Genomic DNA, 23418 nt, shown 5'->3' on the forward strand with positions numbered 1-23418 from the left:
CTGCTTCTAAAAGTACAGCAAGGAATGAAAGAGGTTGGTCCCTTTCCTGAGACATGACTTGGGTAATGGGTATTAGGTAAATAATTTTTTCTTATTATTTGCATTTTTATTCTTGGGCTTCTTCCTCAGCCAGGACAGTTGAGAACAATCCTACAAGTGACTTTTGTTCCTCTCTTCCACTTGCAGCATGTGGTCCAGTGTGTGTTTGTGGCCATCCGAACCATCGGGAACATTGTGATTGTCACCACTCTGCTGCAGTTCATGTTTGCCTGCATTGGAGTTCAGCTGTTTAAGGTAAAACCACTGGACCCATTCATTCACCCTTTATACTGAGCTGTATTAAGGGATGGGAAGAAAAATTGCATGAAAAGCATGAGGAAGGGAAAATGGAGTCTTTGTGTTGAAAGGCAAGACATTTGGGGCACTGTCAGTGTTACCCAGGCTTCTGCTCCCAGCAGTTCTCCACAACTGAGCCAGGCACGTGCAGAACTCTTGCCCACCACCCGTGATCATAAGGAATCATCACTAATGTCGTTCTTCCCTAAAGAGCTTGACACTGGCATGGCATGGTCCCAGGAAGGTGAAGGGGGCTGTTCAAAAGGATTGGTCCTTGCAGGCTGTGCACCTCCCATCTTGCAGAGGAAGAGGCATGCCAGACAACCACAGGGGGTTGTTCATGCACTTCTTTATGTCTGCTTTTATCTCATTGCTTTTCACCATCCTCCTGACAACAAGTGTTCAGGACATGCACGTAAAAGTACTGTGCAAGCAGACAGAAGCCTGTGCTCTGTGCTACCCACATTCAGGCAACCCTCAAGCCAGTTTGCTTACATCTATCTGCAAAAGGCCATGCAAACACACGGCTGGTTAACCAAGGGGTAAATGCAGACACCCTGCTACATGATCTCCCCTAACCCTTGTGCTGTCAGAAGTGGAAGCTTCATTCCTCTTTCTTCCTTTCCAAGGGCAAGCTGTACAGCTGCACTGACAGCTCCAAGCAGACAGAAGCAGAATGCAGGTGGGTCTGACCTTTTCCAATCCCTCCCCTTCGCTGGCCGCCCACGTGCTGGCAGTGCAGGTCTGCCATGTTGTGTCTCCACTCTCACACACAGAGGGTACTACATCACCTACAAGGATGGGGAGGTCAGCCAGCCCATGATACAGCCCCGCAGCTGGGAGAACAGCAAGTTCGACTTCGACAACGTCCTGACTGCCATGATGGCCCTCTTCACCGTCTCCACCTTTGAGGGCTGGCCAGAGTGAGTGTTTCTTGGACCAGTGCAACGCTAGCAATGTCCTCATTCATTTCAAAAGAGAAAATTCAAAGGCAGAGCATAGTCTTTCCCTTTCTAAGTATTTAAGTAAGTCTAGAGCTTTAAATATAGCAATAGTAGCAGCAGTCGCTGTGGTATGATGTACTCTGTAAATTCCTGCAGGAATTTCTGTCCCTGTACTTGTAAACGGTGCAAAGCACTGTCTCTGGTTCTTAAAAGATGATTTCCAGCAGTAGCAGTGATACCAATATTTGTTACAATTATTATGTGTATGAATGAATATAAAATGGATATTAGGTTCTTTCCAGCAGTGTCAGGTTTCAGGTTTCTCCATTTAAACTCAGTTCCCAACAGCTGTTGGGACTCTCCTGTCTTTTGTTAACTGAAGAGCATGATTTTGTTCAACTATGAAACATTTCACCCCTGAACAGGTTGAAATGTGTAAAATTAACAAGAGCCAGGTCTTCTCTTTTGCAAGAGTTTGCACTCAAAGCAGCGCAAGTCTGCACATCTCTGAGTGAATTAATTTTGATACAAGCAGAAGAAAACCACAAAGTTTAACTTTATAACATCACCTATAAGGCCTCAAGGCAGTTGCAGATTTTCTCTGCATTTGGCTCCTGTTTGCTTTCAGGTTGCTGTATAGGTCCATTGATTCCCACATGGAGGATGTGGGACCCATCTATAATCACAGGGTTGAGATCTCCATCTTCTTTATTATCTACATCATCATCATTGCTTTCTTCATGATGAACATCTTCGTTGGTTTCGTCATCGTCACATTTCAGGAACAAGGAGAGCAAGAGTACAAGAACTGTGAGCTGGACAAAAACCAGGTAATTTACAACACCTTGCTGTCACTAAAGGTAGAAAATGCATTGGGAATAAGATTTTAATAGATAAATGCACACAAAGAGGAATATGTGAAGCTTACCAACAAGATAAAACTGTAAGCTGGCTTTGCCGACATCTTTCAGGAGCCAGGTAGAAAAAAAATCTTGGTGTAAGATTTTCTGAAGGGACGGCAATGACTTAATGTTTGCTGTACCATTTGTTTCACTGAGATCAGATCAGCACAACAGCAGTGTTGGCCAAAGTAAATGGCCAAAGTAATTGCATATATAGAACTCTTTAACAGGTAGAACATGCACATTGGCATTATGACCTAATAGAAATTCTTCTACCAAGCTTTTTCATTTCAGTAAAAAACTTGAACCATATTGTATTTTTATTACATTTGAAGGTGGCTGACCACCCAGACATTTTGGGTTTGGGTTTTAAATGTACCCTGCCTCTTCCACAGCGCCAGTGTGTAGAGTATGCCCTGAAAGCCCGGCCTCTGCGGAGATACATCCCTAAAAACCAGTACCAGTACAAAGTTTGGTATGTGGTCAACTCCACCTATTTTGAATACCTGATGTTCGTTCTGATCCTGCTGAACACCATCTGCCTGGCCATGCAAGTAAGTGAGCAAGTGGAAAACCTCCAGGTGATGAAGCAGTAGAGTGTGTTGGGGAAACTGTAAGAAGGTCTGGGGTTCAGACCTACTTTAACCTGCACACCGTGTGTTCAGAGAGAGGGAAAAGCACGTTAAGAAAAACCATTGTACCCTGTTCACTTCTGATGACACATAGTTACCATGAGGAATCTGCCTCTCATCCTCTTCCTGATAACATCTGACACTTTCAACTCCTTAAAAAAAAACAAATGGGGGGGGAAAGACCCCAAAAGTGTTATATCACAGAACAGTTCAGTGGCCGCTAACAAGTGACTTCTCAATTCTGATTTGTCTTCTATGAAATGCAGCAATAAGCCTGGAACTGCCACTCACCTGAGATGTGAATTTTAAATTTGGGTCTTTTCTGTGTCAAAAAGTAGAGAGAAAATATTTTGGCAAATGAGGTAATCAAGGAAACTGGAAAGAGAGAGGGTAGGAAGGCTTAGTATAGCCTTTATTTTCAATTAAGAACCACAGAAACATTTCTAGAAAGAACCTCAGGAGGCCATATTGTCTATCCCCCCACTTAAAGGCAGCATCAGCTCCACCTAAAGCATTTCTTGAGAGGTATTTGCCTGCCTTGCTTCACTACTGATGCTCCTGATTGCCTTATGACCTGCTGGGGTGTGTGTTCATTTTCCTTACTGTAGGAAGGTTTTCCAAACATCCAATGTGAATCCACCAAAGGAACATTTGCAGCTGGATCTACAGGAACAGCAAAGAGAGGCAGTAGGTGGAACAGCAGTAAAGAGGAAGGAGTCAAAGCCTTTACTAAGTAGCCAGCTTATAAAAAAGCAGTCTTACATTCCGTTCAGTCATGAAATGGACCCTCATACGCCAGAACTGTTCTGTACATTTCCCCAAGGCTGCACTTTCCTGACTTGTTCCTCCCAGTCTGTGTCTGCCCAAGGCCTCCCTGTGTGTCTCTCTCCTCCCCAAAACCCATCCTTCCCCCTCACCCAGCGGGTCTATGCACCCTCTTCCCTGGGCTTTGGCCCAAACAGTCCAGATCCCCACTCTTCAACCAGCCCTTCACAGGCTCACCATTGTAGTTGTATTTCCTGGGTTTTCCATGGATTTCCTTTCCACCCCCTTACCATTTCATTCTCAGCTACACCTTTTCCACTTCACTCGTTTGCCCCTTCCTGTGGATTCAACTTCCCATGCACTTCTACACCAACTTTCCTTTTAACTACACCAACTTTCCTTTTAACTACATTTTCCAGTGGATCAATCCCACTCTGCTCCACTCCCAGTCTCCCTGCAAATCCAGACACAGTTTCCCATCTCTCACTAACAGTCCAAGTCTATATTCACAAGCAATTTTCATCTTATCTCCTCTCACTGTCTTCAGCCCAGTCTCATCAGATTTCTTGACCTCCCTACTTTTTCATCATCTGGTCCAGCTCTTTTCCATCCCCATTGCAAAGTCTTCCTCTGCTCTTTCACCCAAGGTCCCAAACAAGGAGTGAGGCAACAGGAGCACAGGAAAGTGCCCTGCTCCCAGCTCAAGTCTCTCCTGCCCTGGTCACTCTGAAGCTGTGAAGCTGCTCAGTTTCTGTAACAATGGTACACACCCAGGGCAGAGAGAGCCAGAAGAGGTGAGATGTTTGTGAGCTCACAGGCAGGACTGCATCTCTGGAGATGCTAGGAAGTCTGAATCCATCTTGAGAAAAGTACAGGTTCTCAGAGGTTTATGCTGAGGCCAGATTTGGGTCAAATGTCATAATAGACAGCAAAAAAAGGCACATGCCAGTAAAATCTCAAGTTTCTAAACAGCGTCCTGCAAGTATTAGAGCCTTTCACGAAAAATGTTGCAAGAAACTTTGAAAATGCTTCAACATTGTGTTTTTCCCTGGCCTTGCATTCAGCTGCAGCTGAATTGTTTTAACTGAAACTGCTTTGAATAAATAACCCTGTGCCAATACAGAATATGAAAATCCATCCCAGCTGGTTGAAGTTTATTAAAGTTAAGCAACTACAAGTGGGGTCTTGTAACATGAACTGGAAGGTGACCTTAGAACAAGACAGTGCAATCAGTCTCAAGTATTATGATCTGGAAATAGTGGTATGAAAAGTGAGGCAACACTTGCAGAAGACACTGCTTGAATTAATCAATAGAAGATGGAGAGTAACTTCGTAAAATCTTAATAAAGTTAAGTGAATGGGCAGCATGATTGCAAATTCAATTCAGAGTTGACAAATGCAAGATAATGCATATTGGAAAGATATGATTTGAGCTGCTCATGTACTTTGCAGAATCCTGAATTTAGTGTAATTACTTGGGGAATGGCTTGGTATCATTATGAACAGCTGAGTGAAACCCCTGCTTGCTGTGCAATCACAATCAAACAAAAAGGCAATCCAAGTGTTAGGAAGGTTCAGATAAAAAACACAATTGGAGATTGTATTGTAACATTGTGCAAATTTATAACGAGCCCTGAATTGGGATGATAAGTATGATTTTGGTATCCACTCCTCAAAAAGATTCTTTTAAAAAGAGGACATCCAGAGCCAGGTGGCAAAAAGGAATAGAGGCACGGAAATCCTTATGTATGAAGGGAGATGGGACTTCTTAACTGGAAAAATGGAACACGTTGGGGTCTTCCTTAGAGCACCTTGGCATGAAGGGAGGCTGGGAGGGGTCCTGTGTATTCCTGACTGCTGGCATGTCCTACCCTCACACTCCTGCTGGGATGCTATTTTTCAGCACTACGGTCAGAGCTGCATGTTCAAGGAAGCCATGAATATCCTCAACATGCTCTTCACTGGCCTCTTCACTGTGGAGATGGTCCTGAAATTAATTGCCTTCAAACCCAAGGTAGGTGCTCTAGGAGTAGACTTCCCTGGCCTCTGTGTGTGTGTGCATGTGTGTGGGGCAGCTGTGAGGAGAAGGAGGAGGTGAAACTTTCTCATCTATTACCCCACCAAGAACTGAGCTGGACAGTTGCTCTCTGGATTGGAGTCTCACTTATATTTAATAACTTTTTTGCTGGAGAGTAGACACACTTAAAAAAAAAAAAAAAAAAAGTAAAAAGAGACAACACCTGCTAATAGAGAAGGTTCCTAGTTTTCATTAAGTTATCATAGTGACACTGTGCTAAGGCTGTAACATGTCTTCCATTCTGAATATTATTCTAATGCTCTCTCTCTGACTTTCCTTATATAATTTATAAATAGCATCTCATGATTAGTCTCCTGACCCAAGTGAAGTTAATCAAGCATGACTCATTTTGAGTTATGAGCTTTGGAAAAAAATGTTTCTGCTGGGAGGGCTACATCTCAGTGATGGTTTGGATTGCTCTAGTCTTGAATTTAAGACTTCATTGATAATATTCAGTACCCCAGCAGGTCCTGTCTGAAAGTATTGTCCTGTGCATTGGGCCATGGTATTATGCTAGTATAGCTGCACCATGGGGTATGATTACAACGTGCAAGCTCTTCCAGCTAAGTTCTAACAGCTGCTGCAGGACAAGGACAAAGATCCTGACCTCACAGAATTACCCAAGACTTTCTTCTGTGGGGTTTAAATTCAGTGATGTCTCATACAGACTTGAATCCAGATACCTAAATATAGGTCCCTCAAGTCATTTCATCTCTTCAGTGGTGCCTTGACACATGGGGTTGAGTCTTGAAGGATGCTTTGAAACACTGTGGAGATGGTCAAGATACTCTCTGAAGCATCAGTTATGACGTTGGTAAAGATGAGAACTTTTATGTCTGGCAGTTGTCCTTCATGTTAAGCAGTTAGGGGATCATTGAAGTCATCTCCTCCCAGGTGTAATCAAACATCTTCCTCATCCTCAGCTCAGAAACTTTGCTCTCCATTTCTACTGGATTCGGTCGTATTTTTTTCTTTTTAACTCCATGTTGACTTTCCTCCCACCCAGCTTCTCTCTTTCTTCCACACTTTCCAGGACTTCTTCTTGGAATAGTCACAATTTTATTTTTCCCCCAAGCCCAATATCACTATCTTATCACTATCTTATTTCAGATGTATTTCTCTTGCAAGTTATGAGCATCTTGTGCAGTCCTGATGAGGACAGGTTTTTTTTTTGTTTGTTTGTTTTTTTGTTTGTTTGTTTTTTTTTTGTGAGGTCTGAAACACTGTCCTGCGAAATTTAGAAGCATCATTATCTGTTTCAGCAGGGATTTTAATTTTCAGGAGAGATCTACCTTTCATTTTTTGAGGCTTCATCACATCTGTTAGCAAGCAAATTTTCTGTCACTTCATAAAAGTTTTATCTGCACACCATGTACCCAGAAGTGTATCTCACAGGCTTTATAATGCTCTTCTGATTTTGCAGTTACACTTTGCAGGAGACTCTTAACTTTCAGAAAGATGAAAATCTCAGCAGAATTTGGTTTAGAATATTTAGGGCAGAAGTTCTACCAGGTCAAACACTGAGCTCTGTACATATACAAGGAACCTGACATGGTTGTTTGTAACAGTAAGGAAATGGCATTGATGATATTGGAAGTCCTTTCCACTTCCTGTGTTTTACTTTCCTCTGTTCAATCTCCTTTTCAAGTTTCACTGCACAAAAAAGTTTTTAAAAAATCAACTGAAGGTAAACATGTATCCTCTGGATGGAAAAACATTGAAACAGATTTCTTGAAGCAATTGTGGAATCTATAATTTGAGGTTTTAAAATTAAGCTGGGGGAACCTTTCATTCAAAACAGTTTAGGAATCGATGATCTGCCTTGAGACAGGCAAATGGAATAGACCATGAGGCCCCTCTCAGCCCAGTTTTCCATGATTCTGTAATTTCCAAAATAAATCCCCAGCTACTACACTATAGTAAAAGCGAGAGTGAAAAAGAAATTTTCCTTGTGAGAATTTCAGAATAGTAGAGTTTTAGTGAAGTCTTTTGAGCTAGGAGCCAGACAACAACCTCAGGTGAAAGAATAGCCAGCAATAACAATAAATGTTTCAAATCCTGGTCTGGCCTGTATGCCAAAGATGGTACCAACTCATACCTCTATTTTAATTAAATCCCTTAATGAAAAAAACCCCAACATTTAAAAAACTGAAGCAAAGGATTACAGGGAAGAAAAACAGGACTGACCTTGCAAAAACAGCTAATACAGCCAAAAGACTTTCCTCTAGCCCTATATTCACACTGGATTATGTTGAGTACCAGCTCAGTGAGTCGGGTTTGGAAACACCAGATTCCTTGTGTCACTTGTCATCGTCTGTTACACACGAGGATTTGGTGCAGCCCATTCCCTGCTCCATACTGACTGAGCCTGCTCTGCAAAGAAGGCAACCTTCTCTCCCAGGTGAGCACTCAGACCAGCTCTGGGGAGCACTGGCTGCTTCTTTTCAGGTTGCACACTAGTACTGAAGATGAACTTGCCTAGAATGTGTTCTGAAGTGGGAGTTTCCAGCATGGAGAAAGTAGTTGCCTTGATCTACTTGGCTACACCTTGTGGCCAAACTACATTTGCAGATGGAAGGTGTCCCCAGGAACACCAGCTGGGAAAGTCCAAAAGTATTTCATTGTCACCTGGGAGATCACTACCTATCCCCTCCAGCCAACCAAGTCCCCCCAACAAAGAAATGAGATGCTGAGTGTTATTAGTGTTTCCCAGATGGGAAATGGCAAGATTAAATGCTCATCTCTGCTGCAGACAGATTTGTCTGTCATTTCCTGAGCAATAAAACACAAACCAGCCTTTGTTTAAGCTGCTTTGTCTCATTTTGAATTTGTGCCCAAACATCACTCTTTTCTGTCTGAAGAATACCCTAAAATAAAAGAGCTGTAAGCTTTGTGACTGACAACAAAAAAGGAGGAAACTTGGTTAGCTGAAGGTGTTGTGTTCTAATGACAAACCCCAGGAGAATGTGGCAGAACAGAACTGAGCAGAGAACTGAAGCTGGCAATATTCAGTCTGTTTTCTCCTTTTTTTTTTTTGGGTGCTTAACCCAGTCGTGGATGCTGCACCTTAACCTTCAACTACAGCAAGACAAGCAGTAACCGAGTTGTGACTCTGAAGCAGCCACCACAGAGCTCTGCCTTGCACAGCCACTTCCTAAAGGCACCTTGGAATGAAGGGTCTGCAGCAGCAACAGAGGGATAAGGCTTTCTCCATCTGCACAAGGTGGAACAAGCTGCTGTTTGTTCATACCTTCACCAGGGAGAGTTGGAAAGGGAACTAGGACAGATCCCCGAGGTATTGGGAGCTGCTATCGTGCTACCTTCTCACAGAAGTCACCACAGGCATGTGCCCATGTGGAACAGCTTCAGGGGAAGCCTAATATGCAGAGTTCCTGCTGCTGCCCACGGTGTGGCATCCACTATTATATACTCACAGATTCAATTGGAAATGGGTTGGAAAATCATCAGGATCATTCAAGATCATCAAGTCCAACTGTTAACCTGCCACTGCCAAGGTCCACTAAATACAATGCATGCCAGTGTGTGTTACGTGCATAGCAACAGAGGAGGTGGCAGCCTGACTGAGTAGATTTTTTTACTGTATCCCTTTTTTATTTCTTCACTCCTGTTCTGTGAGATCTCCTCCTTACTTGCTACTCTTGATACTAAAGGTGAAAAAAGCAAGCACAGTTGCACAGATAAGAAGCAGGTTCACATATGTGCCTGCCTACAAAGAACCAGCATGGATAATCCAGCCCTGCCTCTAGTTCTTATGGTGGGAGCAAGGCTTTACTTACTGAAAGGCCAGCTGCAGGAGTAAGGAGCCAAGTCCAAGTCAGGGCTCATCTCCCAACACTTACAGAAAATATGCAAAGGGGGTAGGAAGACAAGGGCTTTCCTAGCTAAACATACTGTTACTGCTGAGATTGGTTGCTCTGGTCAGCAAGTCCCTTTGATACTTGTCCCTTTGACTGGCCATCCTCTGTGAGCAGTGTTTTGGTTTGCTTGGTCTCCTGGGAGGCCGTAGAGAAGAGGGGCACGTCAGCTGGAGCAGCTGCTGCTGTGGCACATTCAGTGCATGCCAGGCAGGGAGAAGGCTTCTGAGAACCCTGTGGGTTTGTGTCACACTTCTTCTGCTGCAGAGGGTCAGTTACCCCATTTTTTTTGCTGGATTACTCTAAGCGCTGTGTAAGACAGCTCATCCGTGTCTGCAGTCTTGTCAGGAGGGTGTGCTAACAGTGAGATAGAGAGATTTGAGATGATTAGGGCTGCTGATAAAGGAAACATCCACTACATGCCCTGCATCTCCTTACAGAGTATTAATATGCTGCTCTGAAGCAAAACTCCCAAAAGGACCTCAGTGTTTGTCTTGGCTGATGCTCATAAACCGATTCAGGACTAGTTACTTCAAAGAGGCAGACAGTCTAAAAGTAATGCTGTTGAGCCAAGGCCTTTTGCTGCTTTGTTTTTCTAATTTTATAAATTCTCCAGCCAGTCTGGTGAGCTATTTTCCAATTCCTGCTTGGAGAAAGCTGATGCTGCTGCTGCTTCAGGCTTTTTCCAGGGAAAACTACTAAAGGGAATGAGGTGTTGTGCTGTGCTGTCTGTGGTGCTCACAGCTACCACTGTTCCATCTTCTTAAAGAAGAAATCCCCACCAGAAGCAGTCCATGAAGGGCCAGCTGATCTACAAAACCTGCCTGGGGTTTATCTTTGCGAGTCAAAGACAGTGACTTAAAATTCCTACTCATATGAAGCTGCGCCATCTGTCAGTGTACATGCTAATGTGAGGATGGATATTCCTCCAGGAATCTCAGATCTTTCCAGCTCCCTGGAATGGGCTGTTTTCCTGATAAGCCACATCTACTTTTTCTTTCAGGAAACATTTCACCTGTCCCCTTATTAGCTAGGGCAGGACCACTAATCCAAGAGCTGTGAATTTTCTCCTGCTGTGCCTGTCATCTCAAACCAGGGAAGACATATCCATGGAACGACTGCTATGCATAAAGCAAAGCACAGGATCGTGTATTTTGTCAAATCCGTTTCTGCGTGTGGAAAGGGAATCTTGGAGGTTTCCTCCATGGAATTATGACTGTCAGAGAGACTGCAGATCACAAGTCTATTCCATTTACCAGACACTGTCAGCACCTTTCTTCCCGGGGTGTTTATGGATGTTGCTTGTAAAGCAGCCTGTAACAGCGCCATCTGTCCTGCCTCAGACAGCTTCCTCTGCCCCTCGTTTATCACTGTTGCTTTACTCTGAATTCTTGCCGTTCTCACATGTCATTTCTGTGCAGCAGTTCAGATTTCAGGGGGCTGTTTCAAGCAAGCTTTGCATTCAGCACAACACACATAATCCCATGTGATCCCAGGAAGAGCTGTGACCCTCTGTGTAGTGGAAATCATAAGTGCCACCCATGGTTATTTCTTAGTCTCCACGTACTGATGGATCTACGTGTCCTCAGTATTTCTTTCTCCCCTGATGCATTTGCACTTCTTTATTCCTCTTTAAGCTCCTCTCAGTCAGCGTTTATCATGCATTTGATGTACAGATATCTCTTCTAAAACCTGCAAAATGACTCATCTGTTTTTGTTCCCTTTTTACCAGTACATTTCTCATACATTTATGCCTATAAACAGATCTTTGAGCAGTCTCTCCTAAAGTAACACTGGCTGCTTCATACTACTTGCATTCCTCTTTTTCACCAAAACCATACTTTGTTATTCCTTGGTCAGGATAGAGGCTTCAGCATTCTCACAAACAGCTGAAATTTATATCCATGCTATCCCCTTGCACCGCAGAAACAATGTTGGTAAATTCTGAAAATCTAATTCTTTTCGTAATTCTTCATTCCAGTACCTGTAGAAATACCTGTATAGCTTAGGATGCTGCCCTGACATCACTCATCACAGTGTTTTATTTCTCCAGCCTACACAGGGAAAGGGAAGTAAAGACATTCTGCACTGTCAAAAAGCATCAGGAAAACTGGTTACGACCGAGTGGTCTTTTGCTCAGAGCTGAATAACACTTCAGCTCCATCCAACAGGAATCATATTTAGTTACAAATCACATGCTCTGGGATGCAGTATGGTGGTATAAATTAGTGGTTTAAGTTGTGTAAATGTGAGCCCGTGGTGCAGGCAGCTGCCTCCCTCCATGGAGTGTGGCCACACAATGCTGTGTGGCCAAAGGTGATCAAATGTTGTCAAATGGCTCTTACTCTGCAGATTTCCTTTGCTGCTTTTGGCAGGTCCTTAACCTTGGTAGCCACCTAATTTTTTCCTCTCCTCAGTTTCAGTATTTTCTGTTTTGGAGGGGCAGCCTCTACATTTGGAGTATTTGATGACTGAGCCATGTACCCACTGCAAGAGGAAGGCCAGTCTCCAACCAGCACCCTGGCTTTGGGTGAAAGAAATGCTTTAAAAGGCAAAACAAAGCCCAAGAAAGCTGATTATGTGTCGAAACCTGCGGGTGGGGAATAATATACACCATTTAACAAAGAGGAAGAGTGAGCTCTGCTTGATGTTGGGTAAGAAAGAGTGAGCATGGAGAGAACTAGGAAGAGCCAGGTAAGAGAGTGTGTGAACTGAAGAAAAGGAAACAACTAAATCAACAGGAAGGACCAGGTCTGGGAGGAAAAGAGAGAAAACCCAAACCTGCAGAGGAAGAAAGGCCATACAGATAATAAAAAATGGGAAAAGATATAATATCCTTAAAGGCAGAAAGAAAAGAAATAAATTGAAGACATTGAAACAGTAAAGTATTAATAAAATGGAGGAAGAAGTGATTGGACAAAAAGTGATGCAAGGAAAAGAAAAACAGAAACAGGACTGAAAGAAAAAGTAAACAGGGGAAGGGATTTTTAGAAAATTAAAAACTGAATTAAAACCCATACCTTTTAAGCTAATGAGCATCTTTTTCTGCTTCTACATTTTATTGAAATTCCCTGGCAGACATCCCAGGTCTCCATGTTCAAACACATTAGTATCTCAGCCACAGAGCCTCCCTGGGTACTGTCTCATCAGAATAATTTGCAGTAAAAATTGGGTACAGTGTGTTTCCCTACTTCTGTGGATTAATCTCAGCCCTGTTTCAAAATGCATCAGCGTGTTACCTCAGAAAGGCTTTCCTTTTTCACCCCAAATCTTGTTGTGGGCGAAGTCTGAATGTCTTTCGTATTCCTCTGGATCTTCTATACCACCAGTAGCCCAGCTGGAATTAATCTCAGCTGCTTCAGTGAGCCCAGCAGCTGCCCTATGACCAGGACCCCTCTGACACCTTTGTTGTGCTCACCCAGACACTGCCCTGCACATGTGCAGTCAGCCTGAGGCTCTCGAGGAATTGCTGAATCAGCCTCGAGGGTTTTGGAAATAAACTAGAAAAGGGGGAAAAAATCTTAGCCCTTCATTAATCCCTCCTCTGCTTTCTCTTTACTGTGAGTACCTGTCTGCCAGGACCCCCATGCATTTTGCACAGCATACACATCATGCAGAGACTCGACCATATTGTCTTTCACATCTGTATCTCTGGGAGGAAGAAGGAGCCTCTTCTCTAACCCTTCCTGAAAAAGTAAATGCTAAAAGTACTGTATGACAGAGCAGCATGTTTAGGTGGGAAGAAATATTGGAGTAATTATTCTGGGCAGGGATGTCCAGGTCATCCCAGTCCTTTATACACATCAGTGGGTTGGCACAGTAGTGCCCTGGTAGACTTGCTCCTGGATGCTGCTTTCCTGACAGAATTTCTGTCTGCCCATATGTCCAGGAAAGGGAAGGAAAAGAGAGGCTAAGAAAGTAACTGGGCCTCCTGTAGCCCAGTCTGTGCCACAGCATTCTCCCAGCAGTTCAGCACTGAGGCTTTCTCACAGACCGTGGAAGGGCACCAGCCAAGAGCCAGAGCAGCTGGATTTGTTATTCCAGCATTAAAAAGAAACTACTCAGCAGAGAGTGCTGCCAAGATGTTACAAGGCAGTGAAATTTTTAAAAAAGAGGAACTGCATCCTGCTGCTTTAGAGTGTTGGCCCATCAAGTAGAGCCTTGAATAATAAATCTTCCAGCTAATACAGAAGAAGAAAATTTTCAAAAGGATGCTCAGGGATGAGGTTGATTTAGCGACAGTTTCCACAAACGAGGAGTTAGCTACCAGATAACTGCCTTCTCTGTCATGTGGAAGCACAGGGAATCCTCTTTGATGGCTTCTAGTTTTCACTGAGCTCCTCACCATTTCCTGAGTGTGTGTGGGAGAGGAAATCTGGCCCTTCCAAACACTTAAAAGGAGAAGAAAGCAGTGCCAGACTAAAGTTGTTCTATTGTGCATATGCTTATATTCTGAGATGGCAAAGGCGTGACTGAACCTAAACAAGTCATGCAGTGTGAAAAACACTTGGTAGGTGAATGTAACAGAAGAAACGAGATGGATGATGAGAAATGAAACTTTCACCCTAAATCCTAGCTCATAACTCTACTTGAATCTGGGTCAGGAGGCATCAAAGCCTTCCTTGTCAGCACTTGTTGACATCCTGTATGAAGTAGGCTCTTTCCCATTTCATTGCAGAAAATAAATATAACTGGCACAAAATCAGGAGCAGAGTGCACCTCATTTGGTTTCCTTGTTGGTGCCCCGAAGAAAGAGGCCAGCAACGAAATGAGTATCCAGAACAAACTTCCTTCTTCATAAAAAGAACTTGTCCTTTCATGTTCTGGTGGGAACAGTTGGTGAGGGACAAAAAGGCTGTTTGATCTGCTGCTCCCCATGTTACATCTGTTGTTTAAATGCAGGATGTTCTCTTTCCTGGAGGACAAGGCCAGCAATTTTCTGCAAATAGATCCTCTAATTACCATAGAGAGTGTGTGAAATCTCTAACAATGATCAGCCAGAGCTGTGCAATCCACCAGCTTTCTGAAGGATCAATGGAGAATGCAGTAGGCAGAAAAGACTGTTAAAGGATCTGTGTAAGAGCTTCAATGATGGAGGACCTTTTCCTTCACAGCAAACGTACCCAGAGAATTCGCATCTGGCTGCAACATTATGACAGATGTGTTTTTGGTCTGGCACTTGGGGGCTTTAATATCATCATAAATGATCAAAAATAATGATATGACTGCACAATGCAACAGTGTGGGAAGCAGTGTATTAGCTGTTGCACTTAATTATTTAATACAGAAGATTATTTGCACGGTGTTAAGAGCCCAGTGGGATGGTGAGCCAGGGCCTTGCTCACAGCAGAATCCACGGCAGCAGCAGCCTGCAAAGGGAACGGTGCCAGGGAAAAAAAAGCCTGGCACTTGCTCTCCCTCTCAGACAAAAAATCCCAAACCTCCATCACTTCATGTGAGGTTGTTTCAAAGGGTCAAAAGCTCTCACAGATGTGAATCTTCACGTAAGAATGGTACCAGATAACAGACTGTGATACAACGCCTGTTAAGAACCATTCATCGTGTTGGAAAGTGATATTTGACTGGCAAATGGTCACCTGGCCCACATCTGAGAGGTGATTTCCCTTCTCTCATGCATCTGGCTTTTGGAGACCTTGGAAACTTTAGTCTTCTTTCTTTCTGCTTCCCTGAGAGTAAAATGAGAGTAATTCTCCTCTTTTGGTGAGTTGTGATTGATGGATTACATAAAAATAAGTATTATTTTACTAACTATTCTAATCCATATAAAATTAAGCCTTTTATGAAAACGGAGATAACTTACCAAAAGAAAGAAACTGTGTCAAAACCTACTGCTCATACCTGCTGCCCTGTTTCTTGAACATTGTGCCCTCCTGCCAGTCAGTACCCACTCTCCACTCAGCAACCACGTCAGAGCAGTCCATAGCCTCCTCCCAGCCTTCATATGGAGAGAGGGAAGCTGTTCTGAATCCAGCCCCATTTTCAGAATGCTTCTTCACCCACTGCTTGCCACTGTCTCATCTTCCCACAACATGAAGCAACTCTTCACCCTGAGAGATTTGTCACTTCTGTTCTTACAGGCTGAGTTTTACTTCTTTTGAATCATTCTTCCCTGGGCTGGGATGTCAGTCCAACTTTAGAAGACAGACTCTCTTAAACTGTAAAGCCCATCCTTTAGCTCTTTTCATAGGACTGTTTGATATTGCTGGGTTGGTTTATTGCCCTCAGGAGTTATTTATTGGCTCTCATCAAGACATGCTGCTTCCAGACCTTCCAAAGTCTTTGAGCACTTGCAGCTTCTTCCAAATGGAATTTGACAGCAAAATTCTCATGGAATGCATTTTGGGATAAATGATCTGTTCAGCCATCATGTTCACTTTTCAGTCTTTCTGGTAAAACTGGTACTGATTTTGTTTCTCTTCACTGAGAACAAGTCTGGTTTGTGGCTGCAGGGCAGTAATTGTTAAATGACTGCAGTGTTCTTACTGCTCATGAGAAAAAGGGCCTAACTCCTCGTGGGGTATTGCTGTGCCACAATATACCTGTAGGAAGGCTGAGAATGTTTATCTTACTTTCTAGTTTTGCTACTCTTCTAGCAAAATTTATAAGAGAGCTTTCAGCTGTTCTGCCACCATTTTCATGCATTTATATCAAGGAGGCCTTAGTCATTATTGTTGAGAGGCATTACTCACCCTTCCTTCGAAGGCAGTTAAGAGCAATCCAGGCCAAAAATTACATCAGGACCAGCTAGTTTAATCATCTGGTTTCAGCATGTTTTACTTTATAATTTCCTCAGGCCTTCTCAGCATATTGCCTTGAAATACAATCTTTGCTATGTCTAAGAGATGCTTTCATAATAAATGCTTCCAGCTTGCCTTTGCCATGCTTCTTTCCCAGTCTTTGGAGGATCTGGGACCATAATGTCGCACTTCAAGCCTCCCCTGTGGCTGAGAACTTGTGTACTTCTAACCACTTTGCAGTAAATGAAACAGAGGGAGATGTGAGGGTCTCTGTCACCAAGTGCCACCACCTTCAGCACCTAAACGGGGCCTGTGAGAAGGCTGGAGAGGGTCTTTTTACAAGGACACCCAGTGATAGGACAGGGGGGAATGGCCTTAAAATGAAAGAGGGCCGGGTTAGCCTAGGTAACGGGAAGAAATTCATTACTGTGAGGGTGGTGAGGCCCTGGCACAGGCTGCCCAGAGAAGCTGTGGATGCCCCATCCTTGGAAGTGTTCAAGGCCAGGCAGGATTGAGCTTTGAGCAACCTGGCCTGGTGGAAAGTGTCCCTGGCCACAGCAGGGATTGGAACTGCATGACCTTTAATGTCCCTTCCAGCCCAAACCATCCCATGAGTCCATGTAGATGGGCATGGAGGCACCACGGGGCCATTTAGAAAATACAGTTCTGGTGAAATGAACTGGATTGAAAATCTGGAAATGGAAATTCCCAGTTCACAGATCAGATATGATACAGTCTTTTCTAGTCATGTCCTCCAGGCACTATCGCTTATCAGTAGGTGTGTAGAGCATAAAAAAGGATCTGTTGAGGCATAAGAGATTCTGTATTTCCAGCCCCTATAAATGTTAAAGTTTGTCAAATAGTGGCTTGGGCACCTTGGTTCAGGCAGTGGGTCTTTTTCCTGTGATGGAGATATTTGCTCACCAGAAGCACAGGTGTGAGACCTGTAATTTGCTTTAGGACCTACAGGATCTCAAACAATAATCAGGTGTCCACTTCCAGGTGGCTATAATGAGGTACCTCAGTTTTCTACCCTTGACCTAGAAATAAACATCTGAGGTCTTTTTCCAGATCACAGAGCCATTCAGTTCCTCCAACTCTTTTGTTTCTATCAAGCAGAGTGTTCAGGATGTCCAAGCAGGCCCTCAGACCTCAAGGGACACCTGTCTGCTTTCACAGGTGCCCTCATTGTGAGAGAGAGCATGAAAAAAGTGAGGGAGGATAAAGGAAAACATCAACGTTTTTGAGTGTCCATCTCAGACAACAAGTTGGCCTTGTCTTATGGACTAAGCAAAGAGTCACAAGGCTCCTTCAGAACTCACCAGAATAGTCTGGAGTGATGAAATGCTGCTCTTCTCTTTGCCTGTCTGTGGAAAGATTTGATGGAGTAGAAGGGAGCCTTGTTTAATTCCCTGCAGCAGTGACTCATTACAGCGACTGGTAGGTGAACCGCAGGGACTCCGTGTCTCGGAATTAATCCATCAGTGGATGAGAGTTGATAGATAGTATGCAAATAGATGCTGTTTTCCTGCAACCTGTCAGGAACTCCAAGCAGCTGCATCCTCCACTTGATTCCTTCTCTATTAGGTTCTGCTAATTCCCCTGATTGCTGTTATGGCTAAATGGCATCTTAGCACAACGGAATTTGCATCTGACACACATCTCCATTCCATGTCAGGAGCTTTTGTAGCTTTGTAAGATTGTTCAGGGCACACGTGAATCCCCCAAATCTGCTGTGGGAGCGAGTGCCAAGAGCCATGGAACTGTGTAAATGTCCTTTGATTCTATGCTGTCCCTTTTGCAAAAGTACTTTCAGGGAAAGCCTCTTTTAATGAAGTCTGAGAAGAGACTCTCACAGCTCTAAACAGCCTGCAGCATTTTCAGAAATGAATTCTTGCATTAACTAAACATCAGCCAGACTAGCAGTTCTTCTCATTTTGCAATTCCCTAGCAAAGTCTGCTTTGCCCTTTACAATCAGCAGGAAATTTTTGCTAACAAATCCCACTGAGTATCAGGGTATCAGCCCCTTTCTCTCCTTCCTGTATACTCTCTTCAGCTGATTTAGACTTGATGCTTCTTTTTGTTGTTTTAGCATGCAGGATTATTTCAGAGAAGTGGTAGCAAGCTTCTCCTGTGCTTTGCCCACCTTTTAGGCTGTGCAGTTTTCTCTGTGTCTTAGTTTCTCCTCCCCGACGCTTCATGTCTGTATTCATAAATGCAAACGTGTGTGCAGGTAAGCAGGTCCTTCCCTTTTATCCTACAACACTGCAGCATCATCTTCCATTGGGGACCATCCCACCTACATTCAGATCCCACCCAGTGAATAGCCTTGACCTTGCTGTGCTCTTCATCTTTAGAGGCTTTTTTCTCAGAGGGGTTTGTTAAGCTTTGCTGGCTGCCTCAGAAGAGGCAGAAATGAAAGTCTGTGACTAAGCAGATAAACAGCTGCACGTAAACTAACACACAAGTGACCTTGCAGGTCCCACAGGGCTCGGTGCTCAAAACCCAGCCAGTACCATGACTCAACAGCACCCTTCCCCTGAGGACTTCTGTGCTTCAGTGTGGATGCACAGCACTCCAGACACCCCATATTCTTACTGTGGGCTCCAGGTGACTCTGAGCTTCAGACAGATTCCAGTGGGAAATTTTCCTTGTTATTATTGAGGCTTCTTAGATATCCTAGTTAGGATCTCACTTTCACAAAAAGTAGGGAAAATGGTGTCCAGAGATGTCAATGCCTCCATTAGCACCTAAATAAACCCTAATTTCTTTAACAGCTAATCTCAGCAACTAGGAAACCTAAAAATGATTGGTATACTCATTCTGAAATGTCTGCTCCTCTCGCACAAATGAGATTCCATTCCAGTCAGCTACTGCATATTTATGCTCAGCCTTTCATTAACTTATTGATCATGTGGTGATACACTATCATTTGCTACCTTTGGGGGGAAAAAAATGGGGAAAAAATGTTCTCTACTGGTGGGGCTATCTCATGCTTCCTGAATATTCAATCCAATCCTCCTGGTCTCTCTCTGTCCTCTTTTCTCCCCGAAAGCTTCATGGATCTCCAAAGACATCCCACAAGAGAGGGTGACTACCATTCCCCAGTAAAGCCCTGAGGATGCCATTATGTGGCATGCAATTATAGCTAAGTCAGGGTCAAGCGTCTCCCTTTACGGGTAAAATATGGTATTACACTCTAAATTCCTGTCCTGCAAAAACAAACAGTGCCATCAATTCATTTCCAGTCAGGCCTCCACCCTCTTGGGAAAAGTATGCAGAACTTTCTGGTGGGAAAAGTATTTTGGAAATGCAACCTCTTTATTAGAGTGAAAGCTCTTCCTTCATTCAGCTTGTCTGTCATGAGCCACCCTGGTACACTCCAGTGAGGAATGTGGCTCAAAGAGGCACTTTGAGGTCACAAGAGGCAAGTCCTGAAGGGGTGTAGTTCACTCTCATTGCACACTCATAACTCATGGCCAGGTTATGAGGTCTGATCCAAAGCTAAGTCCCACATGGCCATTTGTAGGTAAATGTTTCTAAAGAGGGTGGGGGGCTTTTCAGGGAAGGATTCCATCACCTTGCACCCCAATGAAGCGTCTGTGTTCTCTGTTTCCTTGAGCTCTCTTACTGTAAATAACATCTTCCTATTTTTCACCCTTCTGTTTGAAACACAGAGGGAGCAGGTGAGGAGGAAAGGAAAGTTTTAAAATTCGTGTGTTTCCTTAATTCAACACTAGCATTTTGGATGTGGGGTTGAGTAAAACTGCATTCAATACCCAATGTTCCTCTCTATCACCCATCTGAGAGGCACAGGAGGAAGAGAAGAGCCCTCTGGGGTCACCTTACAGCCACACAATAACAGACTGGGATAATGCTCTTTCTGGGATCCCGGAGCAGACCAGCCCATGACTTTCAAGCAAGGATCTGGCTGCTGAGACTCAGTGGAGCATCCCAGGAGAAAGAGCTCGCAGTGTAAATTTGGAGCAGCACTGTTGAAGTCAGCAGAGTGACTCCAGATACACTGTGGTGTCTCAAAGGTCCAAAGCAGCTGGTTTTGATGGCAGTGGAAAAGGGACCTTTTCTTTCCAGGCCTGAATCTCTCCTGAGTTGTGCCAACTCTGTCAGCGCAGCGTCATTGCTTCCAGCGAGGTTGTATTACTTCTGCTGGGAGCAATATTTAGCTCACTAGCTTTGGTGGTCATCTGAGGACAGGATTTGATGCCATTTGTTACCTGGGTTCTGTATCAACAGCAAATGCTGTTTTACCAGCAGCACTGATTATTGGGCTCTATGTAAAAAGCGGCTGAGTAAAAAGAAATTGTAAATTTGGTTACACCCAAAACATTCTTTGCAGTATGACGCCAATCATAGTAAAAATACTAACTATCCATCATTACAGACTTGAAAGTCATTAAAAGTCATCATTTTCATGGGTAAAACCTAAACAGCATGTTTTGAATCTTAACCCTTGCAGCTGCCCAAAACCAAACTCTTGGTTTTTGTGAAGTTGTTTGGATTCCTGCTGAAATCCTTAGTAATTCCTAAACGATGCAACTTGAGAGAAAATAGAAGAGAACCATGCTGTTGAACACATGTATTCATCTGGCATGTGGGCAGTGCCGGTGCCTTCTGCAGGACTGTGCACATGGACGGGGCAGGAGGATTGGGTCTGTTGTCTTCTACTCTGTTCTTTGATGCTGCAAGTGCACTGTCTGCCAAGGTCACAGCAGGCTGCAAAGGCACTTTGTGTAACTCTGTATGATCTGTGTCTGTCCTTTATTTATTCAAAATGCGTTTGCCTCTCCAATTTAATCTGCTGTTCTCTCCCTCCCCTTCCTCTTGCTGAAGTCTAATTACAGTTTTATTCCAGGTCCATCTGGTTGCTAATGATGCTGGACATCACCGCTGAATTCATTCTAATATTTGTTGTGTATTTCTAGGCTGGACGCTGAATAATAATATTCTCTGAATTTGCTTTTGCTCCTGTTTCCTTCCTCCCTGTTCCTAGTTAATTGTGTAGTAACGTGTAGTCATGGGATGGTTGCTCCTCCCAGTGTAGGTCTGCTAAGAGAGTTGCCTATTTCAGGCTGCAGAATAAAGGTGTTTTATTCTGGTTTTGAGGAGAAGATTTCAAAGTCCCCTCTACCAGCTCCCTTCACTGGCGTGGGACCAGCTGGGCAGTGGCTTTTTCTGCTTCATCTTTTCTTTTCTTTTTTTTTTCCCTGCCCAAAGTGTAATGCTGTTCATAAATGTGAGTCCCAAAGTCTCACAGAGGCAATGTTTCAGCAGATAGAAGGACACTTTTGCCAGTGCCTGATCCATGTGATGGTTGAACCCACAGCAATCTGAGGCTCCCAAGCCTGACTTTGTACAGTGCCAGTACTGAGATAATTATTTTTTTTCTTTCTTTTTTAAAATTTTTTTACTTTTCTCCTTTTTGCTTTCTGCAATGCTGCCTGGGAACACAGGCTCACACTTTACCCATGACCTGACTCTTTGACTAAGAATAGCAGTCACAGTGCAACTCGGGTTCAGTCTCACAGGAGACATGCTGCAGCTGGGAAACAGGGAGGTCACATTAGCCCATGCTCACGAAACCAAACACATGAAAGGAGGACGGAGGATTTTGTATGTTTGCCTCCTTTTAAGACTGCAGAACAAGGGGAAGAGATTGGCACAGGTGCTCAGTGAGCCAAGATGAATTTTCTTTGCTCGTGACATTGACTTGTAGAGGAAGTTTACATACAGAGGTTCATCTTCTAGGCTGAACAGGACCTTTTCCAGAAGGGTCCTGTATCCTTGCAGCCTATCCAGCCAAAAGTTATGCAGGATGAGGACAGCAAGCAGTGCTGATTAGCATCTCCTGAGCTCTGCTTAGGATGAGATGTTTGAGATAGCCCCTGAAGTGATCTGGACAGCCAAGGTGACAGTGCTGCTGTGGCCCTGGCTTTAGCAGGAGTGAGCAACAGCTCTTGCTCTGAGCAATGCTAAAGCCAGCTTTGCTCCTGTTCTCACCCCTTCCTGGTGGGATGAGCCAGGCTACGTTCACAGCTCCATTTTGAGGTGCAGATGTGCTTTCAGAGTAACAGAGACACCAGTCCTGCTCTGTATTATAGAGACAGGACCTAAAGCATTACTAAAAGAAACTGTTAGGCTGATGTTTGTTGTAATCCTGACTGTGGCTGGGTAAAGATAAAGGTGAGATTTCGATAGCACATCCCCAGCTTGACTGTGCCCTCTGCTCCTCCCTGGCGCAGCAGCAGGCTATTCCCTGCGCCCACACAGAGCGTTACAGCTGGAACATGGACTGGGCCACTGAGACTGACAGTGGGGAGCCATTTTTTGAGGGAACCATGTTACACCATTCCTGTACTCTCCCCTCTAAGTCAAATGGGAAGGGTGCTGCATTGCCAGGAATGGAGATGTCTGGAGGAGCTGGTCCTGCAAGCCCCATTCCTGCCGGCAGCCGTGCTCAAAGTGATCTGTGTGGCTTCCCTTCAGCCCCTGTCCCAGAGTTGGAGGGGATGGGTGGCTTCCCTGGAATCCCATGAGCTGGAGCGGGGCTGCTCACACAAGTCAGGGAACCCAGGCCTGGGCTACAGCTTGAGACACAACAAGTAGACTTAAGAGGAGAACCCCTTGAGGTATCAGGGCAGAAATTCTAATGGTAATTTTGAACTGTTTTTGTCTGTCTAACATTCCTTTTTAATCCCCATCCTGCCTGCCCCTTCCTTATGTAGGGTTACTTTAGTGATCCTTGGAATGTTTTTGACTTCCTCATCGTAATTGGCAGCATTATAGACGTCATTCTCAGTGAAACTAATGTGAGTATTACTCTACCCTCCCCAGGATACCACCACCTCCTCCTCCTCTGCTGTTCCTTCTCTCTTTCTCTCTTTTTTTCTCTCTCTTTTTGTTTTCTGGTTTTTTTCCCTCTAGTCATGCTTTTATTGAACTTGCCGTCGTCCTTCTCCTTCTCCCAGGGAAAAAAAAAGGAGGGGGGGAAATGCCTCCTTCTTTTTCACTTGTCATAGCTGGCCCCAAGGCTGTGACTGGTGAAAGCGCACAGAGTTTGGGGTGTGTGTGCTTTTTTTCCCTCCAAAAGGTAGACATGCTTGAGTGTAA

The 23418-nt window shown here is 44.1% G+C and overlaps 1 protein-coding gene across 1 annotated transcript in view; it reads left to right on the plus strand.

Annotated features, from left to right (window-relative positions):
• Positions 1-23418, plus strand: part of CACNA1C (calcium voltage-gated channel subunit alpha1 C) — a gene marked incomplete at both ends in the record, with an annotated part of 458232 nt that overhangs the window by 384628 nt on the left and 50186 nt on the right. Inside the window, 7 exons of the mRNA XM_082279808.1 lie at positions 187-294; positions 966-1018; positions 1113-1259; positions 1909-2110; positions 2578-2736; positions 5483-5593; positions 23034-23117. Coding sequence (XP_082135934.1) covers positions 187-294; positions 966-1018; positions 1113-1259; positions 1909-2110; positions 2578-2736; positions 5483-5593; positions 23034-23117 — 864 coding nt within the window. The remainder of the gene's footprint in view (positions 1-186; positions 295-965; positions 1019-1112; positions 1260-1908; positions 2111-2577; positions 2737-5482; positions 5594-23033; positions 23118-23418) is intronic.

Source organism: Coloeus monedula (genome assembly GCF_965178545.1).
Source record: "Coloeus monedula genome assembly, chromosome: 4".
Taxonomy (NCBI): Eukaryota; Metazoa; Chordata; class Aves; order Passeriformes; family Corvidae; genus Coloeus; species Coloeus monedula.